General features: G+C 36.3%; 1 protein-coding gene across 1 annotated transcript in view; it reads right to left on the bottom strand.

Annotated features, from left to right (window-relative positions):
• Positions 1-25,701, bottom strand: part of ANGPT1 (angiopoietin 1) — a 152,708-nt gene that overhangs the window by 60,092 nt on the left and 66,915 nt on the right. The window contains exons 2-4 of the mRNA XM_005479425.4: positions 23,655-23,810; positions 22,648-22,769; positions 14,254-14,486 (exon numbers count right to left, since the gene is read on the bottom strand). Of these exons, the coding sequence (XP_005479482.1) occupies positions 14,254-14,486; positions 22,648-22,769; positions 23,655-23,810 (511 nt within the window). The remainder of the gene's footprint in view (positions 1-14,253; positions 14,487-22,647; positions 22,770-23,654; positions 23,811-25,701) is intronic.

The raw sequence follows: 25,701 nt of genomic DNA, 5'->3' as shown, positions 1-25,701 counted from the left end.
AGATTTTAATATCAGAGGGAATAGCTTTGGTAACTTTCCAAAGAGATGGAACTCTAGGAATTGTCTTTAGAAATAAATTATCATGCTTAAAACTAAAAGAAACACAGTAAAAAGGATGTTTGTGTGAGAGATGAAGTTGGAAAAGACAGATAAATGTCACAGATATGGCCATCTTTCCTCTTAGACAGCTGAAGTAGCTGAGGTCACACGGAGAGCAAACGTATAATTTCCTAAAAACTAAGCAGTCCAATACCCATTTGGGGTTTTATTCCACTGTAGCCAGGAGAACATGGCTTTCCTTGAGTGCCTCTCACTCCTTCCTCAGGAGCTGGTGCTCCCACTGGAAGAAAAGCCCAGCTCCTTCACAAGGACCTATACTATTACAGACTGCAGCACAGTATATTAAGCATGACTAGCCAAAGTTTAGGTTTTCTTAATACATTACACTGTAATTTGCAAAAACAGCCCAAGCTTGACAGAAAATTAATACTCAGGAATGTCACTGCTAATGTGCTTTTAGCATAAAATATGTTTTCTCTAAGGTTTGCTGTTGTTTTTCTAACTTAATATTCCATAGAGTTTCCAAACTACTTCTGCGTACTATAACTCCAGACTATTTTTTTCTACAACATTACATAGGCCTTGAATCCTTTATACATTAAGTCCCCGAATGATGTATTGGCTCACATATGGTAGATGTGTAAGTACATTTTTTTAAAGTAAGAAAGTTCAAGTAAGTTAGTTCTAAAACAAAATATGTAACCATTAAATTCCTTAGTCAGCTTCAAGATATTGACTTTGCACAAACTTCTAATGTTTGTTTAGCTGTTTTCATATACAATTCTTATGACAGAGTTTTATGTACCTGAAGAAAAAGATAAGTCTATGTCAAGAAAAATAATACTATAATTTTTTAAACCTGAATGCTTAGCCAAGATTTGGAACCTGGGAGGGTTTTCTGATTGCCTTCTCTGGATGAATAAACTGGTCATGCTCCTTTAAATCAATGTGTGGAAAGCCCTGTTTCCCTGAGCAGAAGGAGAACCAACAATAACGTTTTCACTGCACGTCCAAAAGTCTTCTGGGTAATTTTTAGCCCAATAACTTTCTCCTTGGGCTATGCTATCTGTTTTCTCATACTTGATAGCAATTATTTCTTTCCATTATCAGTCCTTCAGCTGTTCCTTTTCCTCAGTGCCCTGGGTGATGAGCGGAGTCCAGACAGTAGAGGAAGGGCCATCCATAACTGCCCAGGCCCTGTGGATGATGAACAGGAACCCAGACCAATGATGTCTCTGCTAACCCATGGGCTGTGCAGCCCTGTCAGAACCCAGGAAATTCCTCTGACTGCCCTGGAGGACTTCAGACTCCGGCAGGGGGCACGGAGACCTTGACATGGAGTCAAAGACACCTGTACCTTCAATTTTAACCCATGGAAACAATTATCAACTTTGTGCGAAGAGTTACAAGCCACAAGTGTTTGAATAGAATGATAGTGAATTTGTCACAGGGTGAAAAAGTAGAATTTTGGGGTTTTAAAATGGGGGTTCAGGAGGCAAGATGGAGGAATCTGGGCGTGCCCTGTCTTTCTCCTTCTTCTTCTTGTCCTCCATCTTCTGTTGTGATGGTGGCACTTTTGGATTGGTTAAGGGTAGAGACTGACTGTCTAACATAAGTAAAAGGTATTGGAAAATTATTGTAAATAAAGTACATGTAGTTTTTAGTATAGAAAGATAACAGCACCCTGAGGGCGGTCAGTGTGCCCTAACCTGACCTGCTGGACAGACCTCCACTGATCCAAAAAGGAATGTATTAGATAAGAGAAAATAAACAACCTTGAAAACCAGAGCTGAGGAATCTTGACTTCTTCCTCAAGCGTGGGGCTGGGAAAAAGGATTTTTTAATACCTCGGGAGCCATTATGGCAACAACAACTCAGAACCCGACACAGCACCAGGGCTGAGCAGTGTTCTGCTGCACCTGCTCCCAGGATATTAACCATCAGCAGAAAGCTGGGGTCAGCACCTGAGGCTGCAGCCCCTCCACTTTTGTTAGAATGGCTTACCTGTGCTTGCAAGTGAGAGAGCTCAGATATATTGGGCTTTTCCCCAAATCAATAGTCATGGAAATTTAACTGATTCAGCTATGTGTGCCCAGTGTAGAGTGAGACTATTTTTCTGCTATCAGTTGTAAAATTAAATTAATAGTTAATTAGTTTATTTTCTAATCGCTATCACAAATAGAGAATGTTTTCTTTTTTTCCCAGGTGTAAGGAAATATCAACTGACTGTTAAGAAAAAATAGCTTCTGAAATATTTACTAATCTAGTATTCTCCTCTAGGAATATGAAACTGAAAGCATAAAATATCTGTTATTTCTAGCTACTTGTAAATTATCTAATTTCATCTCAACTAGGAAAAAATAAAATAATCTACTTGATTTTTTTAACTGATATTTCTGGTTGGTTTTGAAAAAGTTAAGTTGTCTCATTACTTTTCAGGTCTCCATCAGATACCTGGTGAATTGCACACCCTGTCTATAAGCAATAAAGAATGTTAAAATGCAGTTCATTATGTCGATTGAATCAATAAATTGCAATCATAATTCCTAAATTTTTTGATATCTGAGCTGCTATTGTGAAATCAGTTGAGACTGAGTTAATCACTAGACTCTTATGTCCTTTAGTGACACTGACAACAAATGAAAAGAAGCTGTTTGTTTTTCTGCATGATGGTGACTTATTTGGACAGATATGCAGAGATTTCTTTAGTGTATGAATGAATTATTATATTTTCATTTTTTCAATGTTTTGTTTACAGAAATATAACTTTCTTATAGACTAGAAGTAACAAAAAGGCACTTAAAAAACCATTCAAGCTTTTGAATTCAGATAGGAAAAGTCTTCTTCCATATCTTATTGTCATATATAAGTGACCTAAATTTTAGCTGCATTATCAAAACCATCTGAGGTAAAAATTATGGCCCATGTTGAGCAGCTCCTAAAAAATCAAAAAGAAGGTTGTAAATTGGTGGTTTTTACCTAAAGCTGCTACATTCCAGGACAGGGTCATACAAGGACTGCCAAATGATGGTTTCTGTCTAGATCCTGACTGCAAATAAATTTTGCCTTGATCTTGTCATTGTTCCAGACATATTGTGGGGAATCCTGCATTTCTGTAGGTGACCCTCTGTCTCTGACCTCTTTCCCAGCCATTTGGGTGCAGCTGCTGTGGACCAACAAAATTCCAGTTACAATGGCAAATAATGCCTGGCTTGTAAAGAATCAAATCCAGAACAGTTTGTTAATGTTATGCAAAGGATGTTACTCAAACTGTTACCCAGTGAGGAGGCCTGGAACACTGCCCATACATGGATATATGTTCCCTGTCCCAGCAACAGCAACCACAAACAAATCTGACAGAATAAGGTGAAGATTTTTTTTTTTTGTTTTGAGGAGGAAAAATATTCAAAGACTTACAGTTTCTGCCGACTTACAGCCAGAGGACAGTGCTGTTTCAGTGTCCTTGTCTCACATATACCAACCTCCACTTGAGAACAAGTATTAAACTGCAACCTAATAGCTGGCTGTGACACCCAATGTTGCCTGCAATAAGGCAACCCCGTGACAACACCATTCTGTTGCAAATGCTACACAAACCAGAAGAAAAAGCACAAACCTGAAGGCTGATTTCAGCTCAGGTATGCTCTGCTGATAACTACAAGGAACAGAAATGATAGCTATGCAAGAGCACACTTGGGTCCCTCTTGAAACGGACTTAAAAACATATTTTCATGCAATACATATTACACACGATCCATTTTTCTTCCACAAAACATGTTTCTGGATTATTAAAGCTACCACTGTCACTCAATATAACCATTGAAAAAATAATTAGAAAATTAAAAATTAAAATTAAAATAAAAAATTGAGATGTACGTAATAAAAAAGCACTGCAGTATTTATTCTTGATAAAATATCAGGAGCTTTTTATGCATCTAGCTAGTCAACTAAAAGTTTTAAATGTGAATTTATACTTAGTTACCACACAGTTCTAATTGTTATAAAGACAAACTATCACCACCTGATTCAAAACTTTCTCCAATGTCAACTTTATTTCCTAATTTATTAATTCTATGTTTTATTTTCATCTCCATAAAGTATGAAAATCTTAAGAAAACAAAATAAAATGGGGGGATATTAGCATGAAAGCTGTTTCTGTATGTCTTGGAGTCCAGCAGTCTTCTCAGATACGTCATTGTGTATGATTGTGTACTCATGTTTGTTTACTAGGGAGGTGAAAGGAAGCTTAGGACTGGAGTTTGGACAGGCACTTTCCTTTCAACAAAACATGTATTCAACAAAATGCTTTGAAAACTAATATTTCTTTGCAACATTGCTGTGAATATGACAAGAAGAGCAGGCCATTGGCAACTTGGGAAGTTCATTTTGACATACTGAAATAAAATATTTTTGTTCTGGGAACTATTGCTCCATAATCATGTTTATAGATTATAAATTTGCAGATTCTAGTGTATAAAAATGTTTTATCAAGGCCCCCACTATTCCCAAATGAAGTTGTAAGGCTAGATATCCCAGGTTACTTTGCTGCTCCAGCCTCTCCAGTGTCCCATCTCCAGCATCAGAGCCCTGGAAGTCATGGGGCTTCCTCACTACTTTCAGCCATCATCCTCAGGTTTTTTTCTTCTTATACGCTCATAATTACTTCTTTTCTTTTAATTTTCTTTTCCTTTAGGACTTTTCTCCTCAGGAGGGCCCTAGGGTTTTGCAAGAGCTTGGCTAACACCTGGTCTGAAAAAAGTTTTCAATGTGAACAGATGTTCAAAGCAGAGGACTGGACAGCAGCATAAGCGCAGGAAAGCATATCCAGGAATTTACAGTATAAGTTCTTCCTCCACCAGATGAAATATCTGCATCTTTAATAGGTTTTGAAAGAGATCTGTTCCATTAATTTCTCCAGTTAACATTTTTGAAGCCATGTTAATTTTCATCATTCAGCATCCCAAGGAACTCCATACACATACCGCGGGAAGGACAAATTCCCTTTGTTAGCTTTTAACAAGAGTGCTCCTGCTGGCGACACAGCATTCTTAGCTGAAAGTGTCAGTGTAAGTCTGCACCAATGCTCTAGAAGCCACCTACAATTTCTACTGCAATCTCCTTCTACTATCTTTTGCACCTCCTGAAGTATCTCTCATAGGTTTAGTTAATGGTATTTCACATACTCAGACACCTGTCTTTGTAGAATTTTTTGTGTGCAATGCGGGTTCCAATATTTTATTCAGTATTTGAACATATCATGGATTATGTGGTGCAATTATTTTTCCTGATTTCATGTCTGTTCCTCTGTAGCAATTTAAAAAATAATATTTTCATTGAGGCCATTAACTGATGAGTAACAAATACCTCCTGCATCTTTCATTTAAGATGCAGGAGGTTTTTGTCAGCTTCAGTTGGGAGCTTACCTTCAATTGGGAGCTTATCTTCAATTCATATGGGTGTTTTAGAAGGTAAAAGAAAATAAAACTCTAGAATTTTTTCTTAGGTACATTCATTTGCTGAATGGTGACAATAGAAAATGCTGGCCTTCATTAAAATGTTCAGACTCCGTGACAATATGAGCATGTGTATAACACCCATGACATTTTGGATGTCTAAGGGAGCACTTAGTCCTAATCCCAAACGTGGTGCTGTCACAGAACGTCACTTACAGGAGCAGTGCTGGCCTGGCTATGTCTGTTGGCTGTGGACTGATTCCATAGCCACAGAACAAATGGGACATGTTGCAGAAAGCATTTGGATTTGTTGTAGGGGCAAAAGGGGGAGGCAAGTTTAGGGATTTTGTTTGGTTGCTCGGTTGTTTGGTTGTTTTGTTTGTTGGTTATACTAGTTGTTTATTCTGCTGTAGCAGCTCAATGATCTTGATTCACCCCATGACCTTACAGTCACTGGACTTGATGGAGAAGTGGAAGGACTTTGTTTCCAAGGAAAAATGACAAAAGCCAAAATAGTGCCTTTGCTCTCAAACTCTAGACCTTAATGGCCACATGCATCGTCCTCACTGCATGTGGGAGGCCCAAAGTAGTGTGTGAACCTTTCTTAAGTACAATCCAGAGTAACTACCAGGCCATGCTGAAATGCAATTATCAGGGCTACAATGATTCTAACAGCCTAGGCATTAGTCCAGTATCAGATTTGTTAGGAGCTCTAAGGTTTATTACATAGAAGATTTTGAGATCAATACTTTTAATATGGGGAGGAAAGGGAAAAGGTGTACTCAATTAGATGTCTCAGGTTAACATTTATAGAAATGTTTTAGCAGCTAATAGAACATTACTTTGCCCTCCCACAAAGCCTCTAAAAGTCTGCAGTAAGAAAGGCAAACAACTGCATAGCAAGAGCACTCAAGCTATCCAACTACTTATTAAATAAATCATTTAAAGCAGAATTTCCCTCCTGTAGGGCTGCAGGAATTAACTTGGTCATGGAAAACGACATTAACGTAGAGAGCTTTCACCCTCTCCAGGGCATAATTATTTAATACCTAATAAATTATCTACAGTTATCAAGTTTGTTTCCCAATAAATCCAGCCTTAGTGACTGGCAAGAACAATAATACTTCAAATCACTGTGCATTTGAAAGAAATCACTTAAGAATACCATAAAATGGTCCTCATTAGTGAGCTGCAATAGAATGCCTTATGGCCCACTTACAAAGAGATAAAGACACTTAATTATCCAGCTGCAATATAGTTCCTTAAGAGTTTCTGCTTGAGACAGCAATTTTGTGAGTAACTAGCTATTCACGGAGAGGAGAACTAAATAAGTCTTTCACTAACTGTACAAGGAGATTAAGTTGCTGGCATTGTTTAATACTTCTAGTGCCCATATTTCTTTAATTGATTTATATTTTTCCACACAGATACCCTAATGTGCATTTGATGCTTCCATCTGAGCAATGGTATGCATACAAAGAAATTTTTTACTAACAAGCCATTTGGGTGACACTGGCAATGCTGTTAGTTGGTTTATATATTCTGATATTCTCTGTACGATCTTTGGTGTGAGTGAATAATGCCAGTTTCACAAAACTGAGTGAAGCGGCACTGACCTGTACTGTAGGAATGAGGGTGGGTAATTGATTTTAATATCAGCAATCAAGAATTTATATAGGCTTCCAGTTTAAAGTTTTCAGTACAAATAAATATTGATCTGCCGTGATCATCAGCAAGTTAATAGGGATAAAAGAGGAGAATCCACAATTCTGTTTTGAAGAATTTAAATATTTTTCCACGGACATTAATTTCAAATGCAGTTCTGAAATAAGTAATGTTTACTTATTTCAGAACTGAATCTCTATTAAATTACAGCCAAAGTTGCTACTACCTATTGTAATATTTTGTACTTTATTATAAAGCATAACTTTGAAATTAAGGTATTTTTGCCCAAGCAAGGTATGAAAATATTTTATTTTTATTTTTGAAACATGATTATTTGGGTTTTTTTGTTGTTGCTGATTTTTTTTAGTTTTAGAAAAAACCAACACATGTAGTGATCGTATAAATAAATAAACAATACTAACATCAACACTAAATATAAACTCTAACATTACTACTACCTTTTAACAGATAATATGGTGAAAAAGGGTACTTGTAGTTCTAAGTCACCTCATCATAGAAAAACTCACTTGGACAGAAATTACTTCATTGATCTAAAAGAACTCCAGACCCAAACTCCGAAAATGTTAAGTGAGTCAGATAAGAATGACCCCAAAAACTGTCCAATAGAACTTTCTGAGCATCTCTGAAAATTGCATATCAACAAAGCGAATCTTCAACAAAAGCAGGAATTGTATAGCACCTGAACAGAAGAAACAGAAACCACAAAAGCTGGTGCTGATGTGTGTGTTCAGCTGAACATCTCCAGGACAGCACAAAGTCAGAGCAGCCTCTGACTGCAGCCCTGCAGCACTTTCCGGATCATTTGCTCAAGAGGATCCAGCCACAGTAAGAGTAAGGGGACCCCTCTTCCTTGACACTGAGTGCAAAAGATTCAGTTTTTCTCCAGCTTTGAAAATATAAATAGGAGCAGATCACACATTGGAATGCATCTTTGTAATAGTGAGCTTTGTGAAACGCCGGCAAACATTTTCTGATAGTGATCTTCTGATCTCTTTTTAAATGAAAAGTATTTCTGTTTTGCTTTAGAATATCTTAATAAAAATGAAAACCTCATGCTCAAAAAATCTCTAAAGATGGAGGAAGTAGAGAGAAACTGAGAAAATTGATTTTTTCCATAATCTTGAACCTTAGCTGAAGTTATCTGCATTGACATCTTTGGGAAAGTTAAAAAGTGTGTGGAACAACAGATGATTTCAGTGCATTAAACTGCATTTTGTTTAAAGCTTTGGTGCAGGCATTCTAACTTTTACAAGTCTAAGGTTTTTAATTAATTATTAAAAATAAATATTTTAAAATTAATTAGTATATCAAAAGTATAATGCTTTGTTCTTACACCACAGTATATTAGAACACATTGTTAACTAAAATTCAATTTCTGGTATAAAAAAAAATCTGTTACTTTATACATGAATACATTTCTTAAATGATGTTTCAAGCACTGCCTTGATCCACCTCAAACCTACAGCTTTCAGACAAATAAGAACCTTCTGTGCACCTGAAACAAAAGATTCTTCTATGTGTTGAAAGAAAAAAAATGGAGTAATTTATGTGACACACTCTAAGTTTCTGCCTCACCAGTTATGTCTCATCATGTTGGAAAACGCCTTAATAATGTCAAGGATGAAGTACCAAGAGGAGGCATGGGCTTAAGGAATGAAATGTTTATAGAAAAAACAAGCTGTCACCTCAAAATATGTATCAGATGAGTAGCGATATTATTCTTTCCATGAACAGAAGTAAAATGATCAAGACAAAGACCTATATCATAAAACCTTGCTCTTCTATACTGCAAAAATCTAGTGGATTTAAATACCCTCATTATTGTATTCCAATTTATGGCTGAATCAATATAAAATAGAAAATTTGTGCTATCGAAAGTGGTCAAAATACTAATATTTAAAACTACTGTTCTTTTTTTCTGTCCTGCGTTCCTGCCAGGATTTTTTATTTGGTTTGGGTTTGGAATTTTTGGTTCTGGTTGGTTTTTGGTTTTTGGTTTTGGTTTGAGGTTTTTTTTTTTTTTAATTTTGGGTTGCTTTTTTTTTTTTAATACTACCCTCTGTTATAAAAGGTGTCTTTGAAGTCTGCCTAATGAAGAAGGCCAGCATCACTGCTGAGGCAATTCTGCCTCTGTCAATGGAGTTTTCCCTGAGCCTGTAACCTTCAGGTCATTTCTTTGAAGTTCTCAGTCTATTCTCACTCTTTTCACTTCGAAGTAAATTTTTACATCACATCAACTTTGGAATAAGAAGTGGAATAGATTGACTATTGTTTAATTTTTTAAAATAAATTAATTGCTATGCTTTTAAAAAGCATGAATTCCCTTCAAAAGAATTTTTGGACGTATTTTTTTTTCCTATCCATAAACCAGGAGACTTGTACCTTTTCTGAAGTGCCAGACCCACTAACCATGTTAGTTCCTTTATGAAGTCAATAGGTACTTCCAGGGAGGTAAATTCTTAGCTTAAACATGCATGATTTTGAGAATTAAGCTTAGCATCTTGTCAGCATTCAAGAGGAAGATAATTCTTCATTTCTCTTTTACTAAGAGGCCACAAAATCAGATATTCATGATAAAACCTCCTCTTCTGTTCCATTAGTTTTCTGGGATAAGTAAGTTTAGGCCAAACATTTTAACAAGGTATATTATCATAGAGTCTGGAAAACAGCCAAAGAAAAAAACTAATAGGACAACAAATATAAATTTATGGTTAAATATGCTTTCCCACTGAATTTTACATTCCTTTATCCTGTGGGTAGGACTACCTAGGCAGTTACCAAATGTTATGCAAATTATTTTTAATACAATAGAAATTCAAGAAATTTTCTTATACTGGAATCAAAGACAACGTATTTTTGATTGGGCACCTTTTGTGACATTGGCTTGAACCATAATTTCCAAGTGGACCAATATCCTTTCTAAAGTAATTGAACTTGCATACACATCGTTGATTATATTAGTTATTGCTTAACATAATTTGTAGCATATACCTTGTTTTGGGGTTGAGGAGTTTTTTGAGTAGTATTTTTGAGAGTCCCCATGGTACCCTGCATTTGTTTGACTCTCTGCAGGCTCTGTGACCTGTTAGAGTGTCTGTTTGAAGGATTACATGCAACTGAAACTCTAGAATCACTCACACTGGGAGAGAGGTGGGTGGCATTTTGGAAACTGAACTCGCAACAATTCCACATTTTGCAGGTGGCCCTCATCCCAAAACTGGTCTGTACCAAAACTGACACTGAAAATGGGAACTGGATTTTCTATTTATGTCCTCCTATATTTAAAAGAAAAATTCATTTGTGTTGCTTTTACCTTTTCACTTGGTTTTTTGAAGTTTTTTTTTTTTTGGTTGATTTGGTCTGTTTGGTTTTGTTTATTTTTTTCTCTTTCTCATTTTCCTTTATATGCTTCAGAAACTCTCCTAATGTATGCCTAGGCACAGTGGAAGCGCCAAAGCAGATTTCTTAGGGTTGTCATCCAGTTCTAGGGACTTTGTTAGCTCCTTAGACTGTTTTACTGAACAAAAACAGTTTCTGTTCAGCCCTGTATCTCTAGACTACCCAGCTATATTATTCATAGGCTCCTAACAGGAAAATTTTAGATAGTGACCCAATTTATTTAAATTAATCTAAAAATAATTTTTCTGATATGATTAGGTCACATCCAGAGTAAATGTATCTCATGTTCTGTAATAAAAAAACAGTGATTATCACCAGATTAGTTTCAAATTTATTGGTTTAGTTATATTTATAAATTTAGCTATATTCAATTTTTCACTTTCACAAATGGAAATATCCTCAATACCATGACTTACAAGAAAAAGAAAATAATTTTTCTATCTGCGACTTATTTTGGGAGAGAATTTACACATGGATGGATGGAGGGATGGAGGGATGGATGGATTAGATAGATAGATACATAGATACATAGATAGATAGACAATTTTTAAAATATCATGGCATAAATGTAAGATAAAATATAAAGACTTACTTTATTAATTTAAGAAAATCTGACAGAGATACTTAAATCCATTCTCAAAATACCACAGGATTTAGACATTGCAATTCCTCTCGACTCCTTTGTTCATAAAGTTCCTCACCTTTGACTGTCTGGCTTTCCAGACTTGATGCCTCACTTAGGTTGTGCTTTCTGTCAAAGATGAGTGCCCCTATTAAAGACACAAAGTCCTTAATGGGACCCATCCTTTTCTACCTCTGCAGCTTTCTAATAATAATAAAAAAATATTATCAATATCTATGATATCTAATAACCTTTACCTAAATTACTTAAGTCCTCTCTTTTATAAATGGAAAATACTTCCCAGTGTTACTGGCCGTTCCTTTCCTCCCTGTCATTACTGGCTGTTCCTTTTCTCCCTATCATTAATTATTTTGAGAACAGCATTCCACATATCTTCTTTCCCACCTAATAGATCTGTACGTTACAGCTCTCTCTCCTCATATTAAAATTGTTCCAGGACTCTAATTTTTTCATTGTCCTATTCTTTTCTGGACCATTTCCATTTTTGCTACATCCCTTATGAAATTAGATGACTGAGATTTACCGAAGTATAAGACAGAAGAGGTGTCACTGATTTATGTATCACTCTCTGTTATTCTCCATTTCCCAAGAAACACCAGTTCTCACAGAGCACTTTTTGTTTTGATCTTTAGTGCACATATCATGATTTGTGTAAGACTACCCAAACTTCATATTTGGGTGTAAATTTAGAGTAGCTCCAGTGCTATTCTAAATTTGCATTTGCCAATATGCATACATTTCCATCTTAAACATATGTTTTCATAGACTGAAGTTGGCATTAATTTTTGGCACAACCTTCAGTACTTAGTCTTCATAGAGTGGTCTTGTGCTCCCAGAAAATATTATTTTAACTTAATCTATCTGGCTACTTCTTCAGCTGTGAATGTACCTACCAACAACACTGGTCAGGTAGACTTAATCAGACAATAAGAAAGAAACATTTCTTCACTTGAGCATTTCTTGTTAAGTTATTCTCCTCAAAGAACAAAGGCATCCAAAGAAAATTCTGAACATGATAATACACAAAAGGCAATGGAGTTCAAAATTAAGGGCTTAGTTAGGCTATTGAAGTTATATTTAGGCATTTAACTGTGCTAAGCATCATTTACTTCCACAGTTCCTCAGAAGTTAAAAAGACTGTTGAAAACTCAGGCTTTCAGGCACCTGAATTTGTACCCAGGAGCCCAGTTTGAAACATCTACTTCTGTATTCCTCATTCAAAGTTTTTATAAGAAGCAGCTGAGGAAACTAAGTTTAGGAAAAATGTTGGTTTGTTTGTTGTTTTTTTTTTCTTTTTTTTCTTTGAATCATATTCAAGACTGTTAGAAAATCTTTTTAAGCTTTAAAGAACTTGCTATATATCTCTGTATGAGAATAATATATCTTTCATTTTGATATTGATTTTAAAATACTCCTGAGCTTTATTAGAACACTCTGGACACAGCCTTGCCAGGTTTCTTTGCCAAAAGGCCATAAAACATAATAAAGGATTTGCATTGCATCACAATGTTTCTCTACTGATATGAGAACAGCCTTCTATGAAACATGTTATTTAATTCCAAATGCTAGGGAACTATATAACAGAATGAGCAGAAGGGAACATTTAGAATGAACATGAGAGGAGGAAAACATTATTTTTTTTTTTAAAGTAGTCTATCTACACTGGCCCAAGCATGCAACACTTCCAAAGTAAGAGATGTAATCCTCATGACTGGAGCAGCTTATGTTTAAGCCACACAAGTTGCATGGGAATATACAGCAGAGAGAAAACCCACATTGCCTTGAGCTGAATAGTTTGATTGATCTAGTATGTCTTCTGTTTCTTAGAGAGAGCACTCAATAATGATGCAGGTGACAAGTTGTTTAGGGTAGTTGTTACTGGTTTAATTTTAGTATTTTGCCTTTTTTTTTGTTCATTTGTGGCACTTAGAGCTCTAGAATTGCAACAATCTGTGACGCTGGTCTTTTCAGATTCTGATACCTCTCAGAGATTTCCTTGATCCATACTTCCACAATTGCTAAAAGACTACACATGTCTACAGTTTCTCAATGTTTATCTTGTGCCTTTCTCAAAAGGATTTTTATGTTGTCATTTCTGTATGACTTTGCTTTTTTCCATAGATAATAATATATTCTTCCAAGTGTACCATTTCCATTTTGCACAGTGGCTTCCACCCCTCCCTCGACCACTTCAGGTGAAAGGAATTTCTTTCTTAAGACGTTCTGCAGTGTCCTTGGCATTTGAAAATTGAAATTCTATCTGACTTTCTGTCTCTGTTTCTGTAAAAAAACTGTTTACTAAGGAATACATACTTAAGGAAAATTGTCCTACAGAGTCCTTGCCAAGCCCTTCTTTCAATGTTATTTCTACCTGTTTCGTTTGGAGCACCCAGAAACAAACAAAACACAGCAAGACAGAAGAAAGAAAAATGTTCCCTTATTATAGATAAAATCTAATTCAATAGAAGAGATTAATCTATTGGATGTCTACCTATAGCACCATAAGAGCCTATAACCAAAATAATTTATATTATAAACCATACACATGCAAAAAATTCTGAATTACTTTCCTTTAGTTTGTAGCCTGTTCTCTCCATTGACTGAAAAGGTAGTCAAGAGTAGATGAAGTATTGTCAAGCTAAGATCCATAGCTGGTTGGCTTACTTCCAGCAGAAGGAGACAGATATTCAGAGAAACATATCATTATTGTTAGTACAAAGGCAATGTAATTATGGCCTATATCTGCTATGGTCAAGATATAAAAACTCAATAATAATAAATTCAAAAAATCAAATATGGCTGTTGGAACAAGGATCAGCCTCAGCATTGTCTGAACTTTATCTGATTTGTGAGTTCTCATCAGCTCTTTTCTCCTCAATTATAATGTCTTTTTCTTTTTTGTAATAAGACGATTAAGTTTTGATTTTCCAAAAATTGAGGTCTCAATTCACAAGATATTTCCTAGTACTTCTAATATACTTTATAATGTACTTTATAATGCCACTTTCTTACCTCCTTCCTTGGAGCAGAGGGTGATCAGGGTGTGAACTGTATCCATCAATTCAAGCTGCTGTTTCTGCAGGACACTGTTATTGCTTGTTGCCTTGTTTAACTGCTTCTCTAGTTCCTGGATTATGGAGCTTTGTCGTGTGACTAAGCTTTGCAGGTTCTCTTTCTCCTCCTTCAAAGTGGCCAGCTCTTCTTTGTGCCTTTCTTCCATTTCTAAAATTCTGTGCTCAAGTAAACTAAAGTGAAAAAAAAACAATTAGTAAACATTATTTCATGCCATCAGAGTTAATAATACAGAAACTGGAACATTTTTTTTCAGTGTATAATTCACTACCTAAATCAATAATTCTAAAATATGTCACATCTAGTAATTCAGCCCACTGAGTCAACCATAAGTGATCTCTAAGACTGAGATGTTTGCATGTTGTAGTGTGTAAAGGGCATGGAACTGCATATGTAGGTATTAAGGTATTACTCTGATTTACAAATATGCACAGGCATAGGGCCAGTACAACATCTGAATGTAAAAGCTAAAGCAGAAGAGCCTGAGGTAGGCAGAGGAGAGAGAAGAGCAGGGTGTTGAAGAGGACATGGTTGGTAACACAAATGGATGATGAGACAAAAGTCAGGGCAAAATGCAGAAGAATTTATGAAGGGTCTTGTCACTGGGAGGAAAAGAAGCATTATAAGTTATGGAGGACCATAAAGGTGTGTGGAACCCATAACAAATGTACTTTTTAACATGGTCTGTAAAGCTGGGATAAGAATTTCCCATCAGATGAGCAGTATCTGCTTTCACATTAAGAATAGTACTGATTTCCCAAAAGGTAAATCAGCAACTTGCATTTTAATGTAGGATTCCCTTTTTCCTTGAGTCTGCACTCATATGCCACTAACACTCCCCAGCCATGTTTGGTTGTTCCACAAAAGTCTCTTCAGGCAGAAAACTGCTGGGCATCATGCTATGTGATTTGCTTACATCAATTTTTATAAAGAATTTTGAACATGTAGAGAAACCCCACTTTTTTCTGGATTAATATTCTTTTTATGGTGCCCTTTCTGTCCTGTGCTGGAAGTGTTCAATTTACCAAGATCAAAGGCATATCAGATTACATCCAGAAAAATAGTGCTGTTATAGACTTAAAGGACAGCTAACATCTGTCAACCACAAACAAGAAGCATTTCCAGGACAGTGCTTTGATGCTGTGTTGGGAATTTAACAGAAAGAATGTATTAGTGTTAGATAAAGAAATTAATTCAATCTCTCTGCTACTTTCTCTTTGGGGTTTCTGTTGTATCCACCAAAGGTTGTGTTTCTCATGCCCAAAAAGTAAGTGGTGGTTAAAAACTTGCCAACAAACTGCTTCCTGCTCAAGTCAGCCTTAGGTTTTATTTATTTGCACTCTCCCTCTACCTTTGTTTTTACTTCTGGATAATAGATCAGTGGCAAAATGCCTGCATAATTTTTGGTCATTTAACCTAACAGAGGAATGTAATAAAATCCATATGGAGTTGCTTCTACTTTATATCATGGAGCCTTAATATGAGCTGTTGGAGATGATAACAATGCAAAGATTAAATTCAGGCACCAAAATTTGCTGAGTAAGCTAGAATGAGATATATTTTTTCCTTAAGCAGATTTTTTTCCTGAAATGTTATAAATGTGGAATTTACAAAGATCCTGAAGAAAACATACTTTGAAATATCAATATGTCTAGTTCTGTGAAAATCAGAAGCATCTGAGTAAAGGGAGCAAAAAAGTAAAGATGTGAGGGAAAATACATTTTTGTAGGGTCACAAACACAAAGGCGAATATATCTCATTTTAAAAGGCTGATTAATTAGAAACAAAATAACAAGATTTAGTGGACTGAAATAAGATGGTAGAAGGTTACACCCTGAAAAAAATATGGATTTTGAAGCCAAAGACTATAAATTATTTTAGCACCTTATCAGAGTTGTGGCTGATTTTTCACCACTTGAACACTAACATTAAACATCATGTTTAGATTCACACCATGGTCTATATTCTCATGGATTTTTTGAGAATGTGTATGTGGTAGCCTTTGAACTTTCTTATGCAGAAAGTGAGATGTAGTTTATTTTGGCAGAAGTGCTTGAAAATCTTCAGATAGATTTGGTTCTGGTCATAAAATATTGTCAAGAAGAAACACCACCTTTTGAAATTTATCAGTTCTATCCACAGAATAATTATATTCACTGATAATTTTTCACAGAAATTATTGAAGTCCTGTTTGTGACTCTAGATTTTACCTTTTTTGATAGACTAATTACATCAATGCACTTGGGATAGGAGAAAGGTGGGCTGGTGCCAGTCTGTAATAGAATGGGTGCTAGGTGGGGCCACATCCCTGTCTGACATCTTACAGTCCCCCAAAATGTTGTGTATTTTCAATGCAAGACGATGTCATTCAGGAAGATAGAATACAGCTTTTTGATAAAATAGTAAGTAAAGACAAAAAAGTTCCCTTTATCCTTATCCATGTAGTACACTACAATGTATTTCCTTAATTCCACAGTATTCTATCTGCATGTCCACAACTAAATAATTTCCATATCTGAATCATTTCATGTCAAAGAAAGAGCCTTTGACAGCCAAAGTTTATGCATTGCATTATTTGTTTCCCACTGTGGCCTTCCTAAAACCATAGTAAATGAATCCAGGGGGATGACAATATTATTTGTGGCAGCACTGGCCATGTCAAGCAAGAAAAGAGAAGCTGACAATGTTTAGAGCTCCACAGTTTGGCATCTACGGACCCAGACAGGAAACAGATGTTTTATGGCTTTAATAATAATACAAACTAATATTTCTGAGTGGTGTGTCAACATGTGGTGGAAAGATGGAAGTGTCATAGCACTTGCTTCCTTGGTTTTCATGTCGATTAAAAGTCCTGTAATTATAAATTGCAAAACTATGCTAACTTCAGGAATGCTTATATATTTATGCAATTGGCTTTCTATATCCATAAATCTATATCAGATAAAAGTAAGTCCAGAGGATAGGACAACTCCCTGTATTTCTGGGAGAAGTCCAAGACATTCATTTTTGTTTTACTATGAAACAATGAGAAAACTTTGGTTAAATCTCCAAATGAACAAAAGCAAAGTCTTCACACAGATTGGGGATTTCTGAACTGGACTGTTCCAAAAGGAAGAAATCCTTCAATAGTGTGAGAAAAGCTGTTCTTATGGCTTTTGACAACAATATGTCCAGAATTGTTCATTTGTATTGTTATATTTATATTTATTATAGATAATTTAAATTTTAAAAAAAGTCCTTGGAAGTTCAGAAAAATCTTGAAACTGATTGAAAGCAATTTAAAAGGTATTTAGGTTTTCTATAACTGCGGCAAGACCACTCTGTTGCCTTTTTTTTTGTAACATCAAACTCTGACAGACAAACACCATAAACAAATAATTTTGCTGAGTGCTTGGTAATGATATTTTTTCAAATTTTTAAAGAAGCATTATTTAGGAGAATATTAATTTAACACACACACAAACACACATGCAGATCCCAAATCCAGACAAATTTAATATTTCTGAGGGTTTGCTATGTCTCGATGTCTAATGTAGTGGTTTTGGTGGGGCTAGGAATCTATTTTCAATGGCATCATGATATCATGACTTCGTCAGCCTGTGGAATGACTCGGTGCAATGCCTCAGTGCAACAGAGCTATGTCCAGCTGATTCAGAAAAAGAACCTCTACTAATGCTGGAGAGGGTAGAATACCCATACAGAAGGCGAAGAATGACTTCCAGTGAAAGCTGTTGTCATTTTGAAAGGTGATGAAGTAGAACATGTAGGAAACACTCTGGTAGCTGTCCAAGGGAGAAGGAAAATATAGTTTAGACAATCTGCCTTATAAGGTAGTTTAATCACTAATCCATTCCAGACCACAGAAGTTTAAGAGATTTTTTTAAATCTTTGTTTTCAGAATCCTCAGTTTAGATTTGTGAGAACAGGATATAGACTAGACCTTGGAGATGGACATCCTTTGCATTAAAATAATCTTTTAAAATTTATTATTTATTAAATATACAGATAAAACATACACTTTGCTGAGGTATTCAATAATTAAAAACAAGTAATGTCACACTAGAAAAAATTGGTTTTGGCCATACATAAGTAGGTTTATTTTATTATATATGTATGGGAAGACAAGTGGGTAGAGGATTTCAGTGCTTACTTTTGAGTGCAAGAACATTATTTTACCAAAGAAAGCCTGAAACAGCTTCTTTGTACTTCCTTTTAGGTGAGTGAAATTTTCCCTATGTTTTTAGGTGCTGACCACTCATACTACCTTGGGAGTCTGATACTGTCTGATCAGTTTAAGGAATTATGAAAATATGTGTCCTCCTACTTCTCAGGGCCAGTAAAGTAACAAGTCACTTAGCACCAGTAAGCCTACCTTTTATATCAATGACAAGATAATTCACACAAGTGAAGTGTAAAATTGGGATTTATCTTTGAAGTATATGCACAACCTTCAAATAAAACTTGACAGACATATTGTGTTTCCTCATCTTTCACACAGTCAAGCACATTCAAGAATCATTCTTGAATCCTTGTTTTTTATAGCATAGCATTCTTGTAATGAATGTGTTAATCCAGTACTATTGTCCGCAAATTCAAGCAAGATTTTATGTTTAAATTTCACTTCCACGATTTGTTGATGGAAGATCCAGAATTCCATTATATTTTTCCTCATTTGTCTCATTTTAGCAAATAGAAAGTTTTCTTACACTTGCTTATTGTAACAAATGGTACACTATAAATTAAATGCAGCTGGTACACTCTGGGGAGAAAAAAAAAAAGGGGTTCATAAGGCACTTCAGAAGGGAAATCTTTCAAGAATAAATCAAAATAGCATTTAGAAAGCTCTTGTGGGAAAAAAATGGCAATGGAAGAAACCACCGTTTACATGATAGTGGGTGGGAACCCACAAAACCAAATTATTTATGGCATGAGAACACTCAATAGACACATGATTCTAAGGCAAATGTGACTCCACTTATACCATAGAATATCTTCCATTTCAGTGGAATAAAAAAAAATTTGGCCCTTCTTCTGAGCAGAGACAGGCAGCAAAGAGAAAGGCCAAGAATAGACGTAGTTCTAGTCTAAAGAGCATGCACTGCTCCCTTGATAACACACAGTGTTAATTTTATTGAAGGATAATATCCAAGTTACTATAGTACATCAACGGTCAGTTACTGTTACTATGAGATTTTGCATTCCTTTAATCCAAAATTCAGTTGTCTGAATGTAATTAATATCTTAATTTTTATTTTATACAGAGGAAATTTAAGCACAGAGAGACAATTTATTAGCTCAAAGTACACTATCTCTTTTGATTGTTACTGCAAAGACAATAGCTCCTACACTAGTTCCCACTGTGCTGTAAACCTATTGCAAAAGCAAGATCCTTTCCAAAATAGCTTACAGTCCACCTACATAATGTGGAAGAAGGGATTTGTCTCCATTTATTGGCGTATAAGTGATATGCAGAGGGATTATGAGTACCTAAACTGTAAATAGCTACTAAACACAGCCTGATGAGTAATCTGCAAATATTGTTTAAATTTAAGCAAGCTAAAATTGTTGGCATGTCCAGAAGCCTTGTGTCTTCTGAGGTCACCCAGATTTGTCCCAGTCAACTTGACACACACACAATTGATTTCAAATTTAGAACCTGCAAGGCCAAGACTACACAGTTCTCTGCGAAGAGATGATGATGATACAAGAGTGGATGATCCATATTTTAGCATAATTATAACACTGCCTTCTCCCTAATTTTATCAGTCCCAAGGAGACTTTGAAAGGACTCACACAATGCATGCCAGGTCCTTGCTTTGCTACAAGATAAAATTCTATGTGCTTTTTCATCTATCCATAAATACCGACACCTCTGAGGAAAACAACAAAAAATGTGCTTTTAAAAATAGCCCTCCTTTTTTTCTGACTTTTCAAAATCCATTTTATCATAATGTCAGCCAAGTCAAAGCTCAGTTCAAGTAGGGCTTATTTGTTTACTGCCATGAAGGCTTTTTACTCTGATTCATTCCTAAGGTAAATAAATACATCCCAAATATACAACACACAGTCTCTTAAGCAGCCAACAAAATTTTGTTGCTAACCATATTGCAGCAGATAAAAGTGCAAGTACTTATATACTTAACTAATGCTTGAATTAAGTCCATTTTGAAATAAATTTGTAAGATATGTAGAATGAACTGCCCTCTGCCAATCTGTCTGTGGATTACAGGTAGAGCACACACAAGCAGTTTGGGTGAATTACCTATTTTTGAAATTGCTGAAGACAAAGTTAATCCCACACTAATTTATTCACATTTCTATTTGGTTAAGAGACATCTCTGGAGTTTAAGAGTTTTTAGTGTAATTCAATTTCTTCAGAATAACATTTGCTGGAATTACTGGTTGCAAACAGTTTTTAGGTTAAATGCATTAAATTGGTTTTCATAATCAGTAGCAGTAATGATGCATTATTCAACCACCTTTGCAACTAGACACATTTTACAAGCACATTTCTTCATAACAATATTTTCTATTTTTCATCACTACCTGTATTTTGCCTTCTTTACCCAGTAGCCTCTTGCCCACTATGGTGCTAGTCTGCCTTATGCATAACCCTGGGCAAGGTTTTCTGCCTCAGTTGCCAATTCCTCAGCAGCATGGGGTCACACTTCTCTCTTTGGAAGACTGACTGATCTCAATTAAAACAGTCCTCAACAGCTTGTATCACATACTTCAGTCTCTGCCTCATCTTAAAAGCTGTTTGCCTCATTTTAATATCAAATGTAGAGAGAGGAAATAACACCTTAGTCCTAGTCAGACTTCACAGTTGTTCGTTCCAGAAGAGTGAAGCTGAGGAGTCAGAGCGCTCCCTGTCCTCCCTGCTCACACCTGCCCACCACAGAGGCAGCAGTATTGGGCGTTTCAAGGAGCAGTCAGGAAGGGGAGCAGCTTTTCCCACTGTCCTGGGTGCTAGTGCCCAGGTGCAGCTGTTGTGAGGAAGGGCCAGAGCTGCCCTGTGCTGGGCACAGCTGGGCACAGCTGGTTCCAGTCAGCTGCACAGGGCGAGGAGTGAGGGAACAAGGGAGAGAAGAAATGCTGCAGACACAAGGTCAGAGAAGGGGAAGGAAGGAGGCACTGGAGCAGACACAGCCCTGCAGCCTGTGGGAGAGGCCATGGTGGAGCAGATGTTTCCCGTGGAGGACCCTATAGTGGAGCAGATATGTCCAGAAGGAAGCTGACACCTGTGCAGAGTCCATGTGGAGCATTTTTACCCTGAAGTACACAAGCCTGTGGGAAAGAACCATGCTGGAGAAAGGAAAAAAACTTGAGGAAGAAGGCAAGGCAAAGTGTTGTGCTTTGTCAACTGTCTACAATCTCAATTCCTCATCCCCTTGTGCTGCTCAGGGGGCATATAGAAGAATCAGGAGTGAAGCTGACCCTGGGAAGAAGGGGGGGAAGAGGTGAAAGGTCTTTTGGGGTTTGTTTCTGTTTCTCACCATACTACACTGTTATTAATTGGTAAATAAGGCTGTTTTGCCCATGACAGTAACTGATAAGTGATCTCCCTGTCTTTATCTCAACCATGAGTTTTTCATCATATTTTCTCCCTGTTCTGATGATGAGGGGGAATGAGAGAGTGTCTGGGTGGGCATCTGGCATCCCAGACCAGGTCAGTTCACCACACAACGCTCTCTGGCATACTGAACTGCTAAACCCAGTGACTTCAGGTGCTGAATCTCTGTGTCACAGAAAGAGAACACTGGAGTTACTTCCCAGTTCTCTATTTACTGCTTTAAAAGTTGTGTTGGTAAATAGTTTTTTCTTCAGCTTAAACATAAATCCCAAATGTTTGCCATTGACTTCTTAAAATGGAGCATGGCTACAAGTATGCTATAGAGCACAAAAGGAGAGATCCTTTTACATGCCTTATCTTTGAATCCATTAAAACTAGAAAGATGAACTACTGAAGATTTTCTGTTTCTGATGCACTTTAAGGTAGTTGAAAATCTCATAATTTAATATTTTTCTACTTTAAAATGCTCCTAATGCCTATGCTTTTAGGTTGCTGGAACTGTGGTGATATGACTAAGTTGTCATGAAACAGAGTAAGATGTAAATTTACAGTTAATTTGAAAAGTGGTAAAAATCAGTTTACATTTATCACACAGGACATAATATAGTGTAAGTTCACATTCCAGTTGTTTTAGTGAGTTCGTAAATATTACCTATGCTGTCCACTTACCATATTTGCTCCTTTCATCAGTTGCTTAAAACAAAGTATACACAGACCACTTTGTAATGAACAGAGAAAGAGACCACTTAACTCACTCTTACCTATTTTTCTCATGAATTTTCAGGATTTCATGTGTCTGTTGTAGCAGCTGTTTTTCTAGCTTGTATGTTGACAGGGAATTTTCCAGTAGCTGAATTTCAAGTCTGGATGTTTGATTTAGCACCTTAAGGATAAATTAAAAACATTAATGTTTATGTTGTCCTGGATATTTTGTTTTAGCAGCATAACATAATAATTTAATTCTGATTTTATGATTTGTCAAAAATTGTTTCTAAATCCTTTTTTAACCTCGGCTGCTCAGCTGGCGCAGATGAACTCAATCAAACTGCACTGATATGTACCAGCTGATATTCTGGCACTCTAAAACTGTATGATAGTAGCAGATCAGCAGAAAGAAGCAAGGTGACTGCCAAACAAGCTTCATTTCAATAGAAAAAACAAGAGACGTGCCTCAGACATGCATTCCTACAAAGCATGCTTAAACCAGAAAAGTGCAAGAGTACTGGGAATGAAGTCAAAGTGTTGCATCTGCTATTTTGTAAATAGAACTCCTACTTTAGCTTTCCCCTGCATTCTCTCTTTTGTGGAGTTGGCAGTTCAGTGCCTTATTTTTGTTTGAAATCATTGACATTCACAGAGTAATCTGAATTGTCCATTTTTGTTCTCCTACAGAGCTTGAAAAATTGGGAAATGATTGATACACAACAATGAAGATCAAAAGCTGTGATTTATCCTGTTACTCATTATTTAGCCTGACACTTTTATCATTGACAATAGGGAGCTGTTAATTGAAAGTCAAATGCTGATCTAGTTTCCTGGGCAGTCCTACCTTTGTTGCGCACACAGGGCTAAATATACTAACCAAATGAAATCAAAAGAAAGACACATAACAAGGGTCAGTCATCAATGCTGTTCTTACCAAGAAACAAAGTGTGTTTCCTGGACCCCTGTGTTGAAATGTTTTGTGTGGTAGTGCATTAGAAAGGAAAGGGTTTGGGAAATGCTCTCTGCAATTAACAGCTTTTTGAAAACCTTGCTGGGAACATACCTGGGTTTCAACATCCGTGAGTTTTCTGGTCTGCTCTGCTGTCTGGCTGAGGAGGCTGGTCCCTATCTCGAGCATAGTAGCAGTGTGGTTCTGCACAGCATTCTGCTGCAGCTGCACCATCTCTGATTTCATGTTTTCCACAATGTAGTTCTCAAGCTGTAAAAGAGAAAAAAGTTGTAGCTGTAGTATTTTTACCTGTTTAGGCATTCTAGTGTCATAAAGGGTGCATAGCTGGCATTCTTGTCAAAAGCAGAAATTTTAATATTTTCAGGGGGAATCTCAAGTCTCAGTTGACCATACGACTATTGGGGTAGGGATGTGACTATCTTTCCCCTTTGAGCTGGAGTCTCAAGATTTTTCCAAGTGTCATGGTCTGTGTCAAGGTTGCAGTGAACATTTGTCATGGAGATAGCAGCTTCAAAATGAAACCCTAAAAGAGCAAAGCACACCAGAGGAAAAAACATAAAACCCTATTTGTACATCATAACTTACATGTGAGTCTTCCATGGAAGGGATCCTATTGTATCCTACATCCCCTCATTTATGTCTGTCATTCAGGAATATGATTTTTTTTAAATTCAGTTTAATTCCCCAAATGATATTTTAGAAACTTAGCAATAAACACAGCTTAATTTAACTGAGATCAAAAATTTGTAAATTTTTTTTTTGTAAATTGGTGACACTGTCATGCCAATAAAAGAAAGAACTTGTTGACCAAAAAGCATAGAAAGCTGGTTTGTTCCTTTGCTTTTTTGGTCTTGATATTTAGTTTTACTTGACAAATTCTTGGACAGAATCTACACAAGAATCCTCTAAATAAATTAAGTATCCCAGAGAGGGGTGCTTTTTGTTGCAGTTTGTTTTGGTCCGTGTAAGCAGAATCATTCCCTTTTAGCTGACAATGTCCTTGCCCTGCCACCGCAGGCCATAAATCCAGGGCTAGTCTACAGTATGATGAGATTTTTTCCTCACTTTTAGAAGCATTGGTCTGTCTTGATGTCCTCCGTAAAGCTTTAACATAAAGATAGGTGGCTCAGAACAGAGTTTTCAATACCTTCAACTGAAATAACCAGTTGGAGTCCAGCTGGTTTAAACCCAGTGAAGATTTAGTCCTTAGTTAGTAGTTAGTCACTGTGACAGGTAAGTTGCACAACTAAATAGTAAGAACCAGATAGAGTGGCTTTAAATACTGCAAAAAGGAGTGGCAGTCAGATATAGAGTGTCATTACTAAGAATGGCTGCTTTCAATTTTTCTGTAGGTATATCTGTGCCTAGGGGCCATTACTGTTAGATATTCTGATGACTCGCTTCAGCTGAGCTCACAATATATTTATTACAAGTTTGATCATTTATGTGCACCTACTAGTTTTATGAACATTATTACAGAAATAGGACACTGCCACAGTGTAAAATATTTTCTGCATAAGACAGTTGTTGATGTTTTATTTGTTTTGTTTATCCCAGTATGAAGAAACAATAACCATCATGGTCAAAACTAAAGTGGATGTCTTATGGATCTTTTGATTTTTTCCCCCAAACTATCTCTTGATTGCAAATAGTCCTTGTGAATGAGCCCCATAAACTGGGTCAGGTCCAGAATATGGAGACTGATTCTGGAACATCTGAACAAGAAATTCAATTCCTCTGATGAATTTTGCTTCCTAATGAAACACGGGAATCTCCAGTCATGGTACTGCTCATGACAGGTTACCAACACACACACATTTCCTTACATCCAATGTATTTTTTTTGCAGCTAGGAGCATATCATGTTGGTATTGTAGCTGTACAGTGCTTGATTTGCTAGCCTGGAGCTTTCTGAAACTGCCTTGCTGTACATGAGGAATGTGGTGCATATGTGCAATGGATGCCGCTGAAAACTGCTGCAAAAATGGTAACAGCATTTATTACACATCAGAAATCAGAAATTAGATGTTTTCACATATAAATAAAATGTCCACAGATAGGGAAATAAATATAAAAAGAAATGAATATTTTTAAGTAAATTTCTTTGCCTGTTACTTTAGTCCCATTACAGAGAGGATTGT

This window comes from Zonotrichia albicollis, chromosome 1 (assembly GCF_047830755.1).
Source record: "Zonotrichia albicollis isolate bZonAlb1 chromosome 1, bZonAlb1.hap1, whole genome shotgun sequence".
Lineage (NCBI taxonomy): Eukaryota > Metazoa > Chordata > Aves > Passeriformes > Passerellidae > Zonotrichia > Zonotrichia albicollis.
This window is presented reverse-complemented; position numbering and strand designations above follow the sequence as displayed.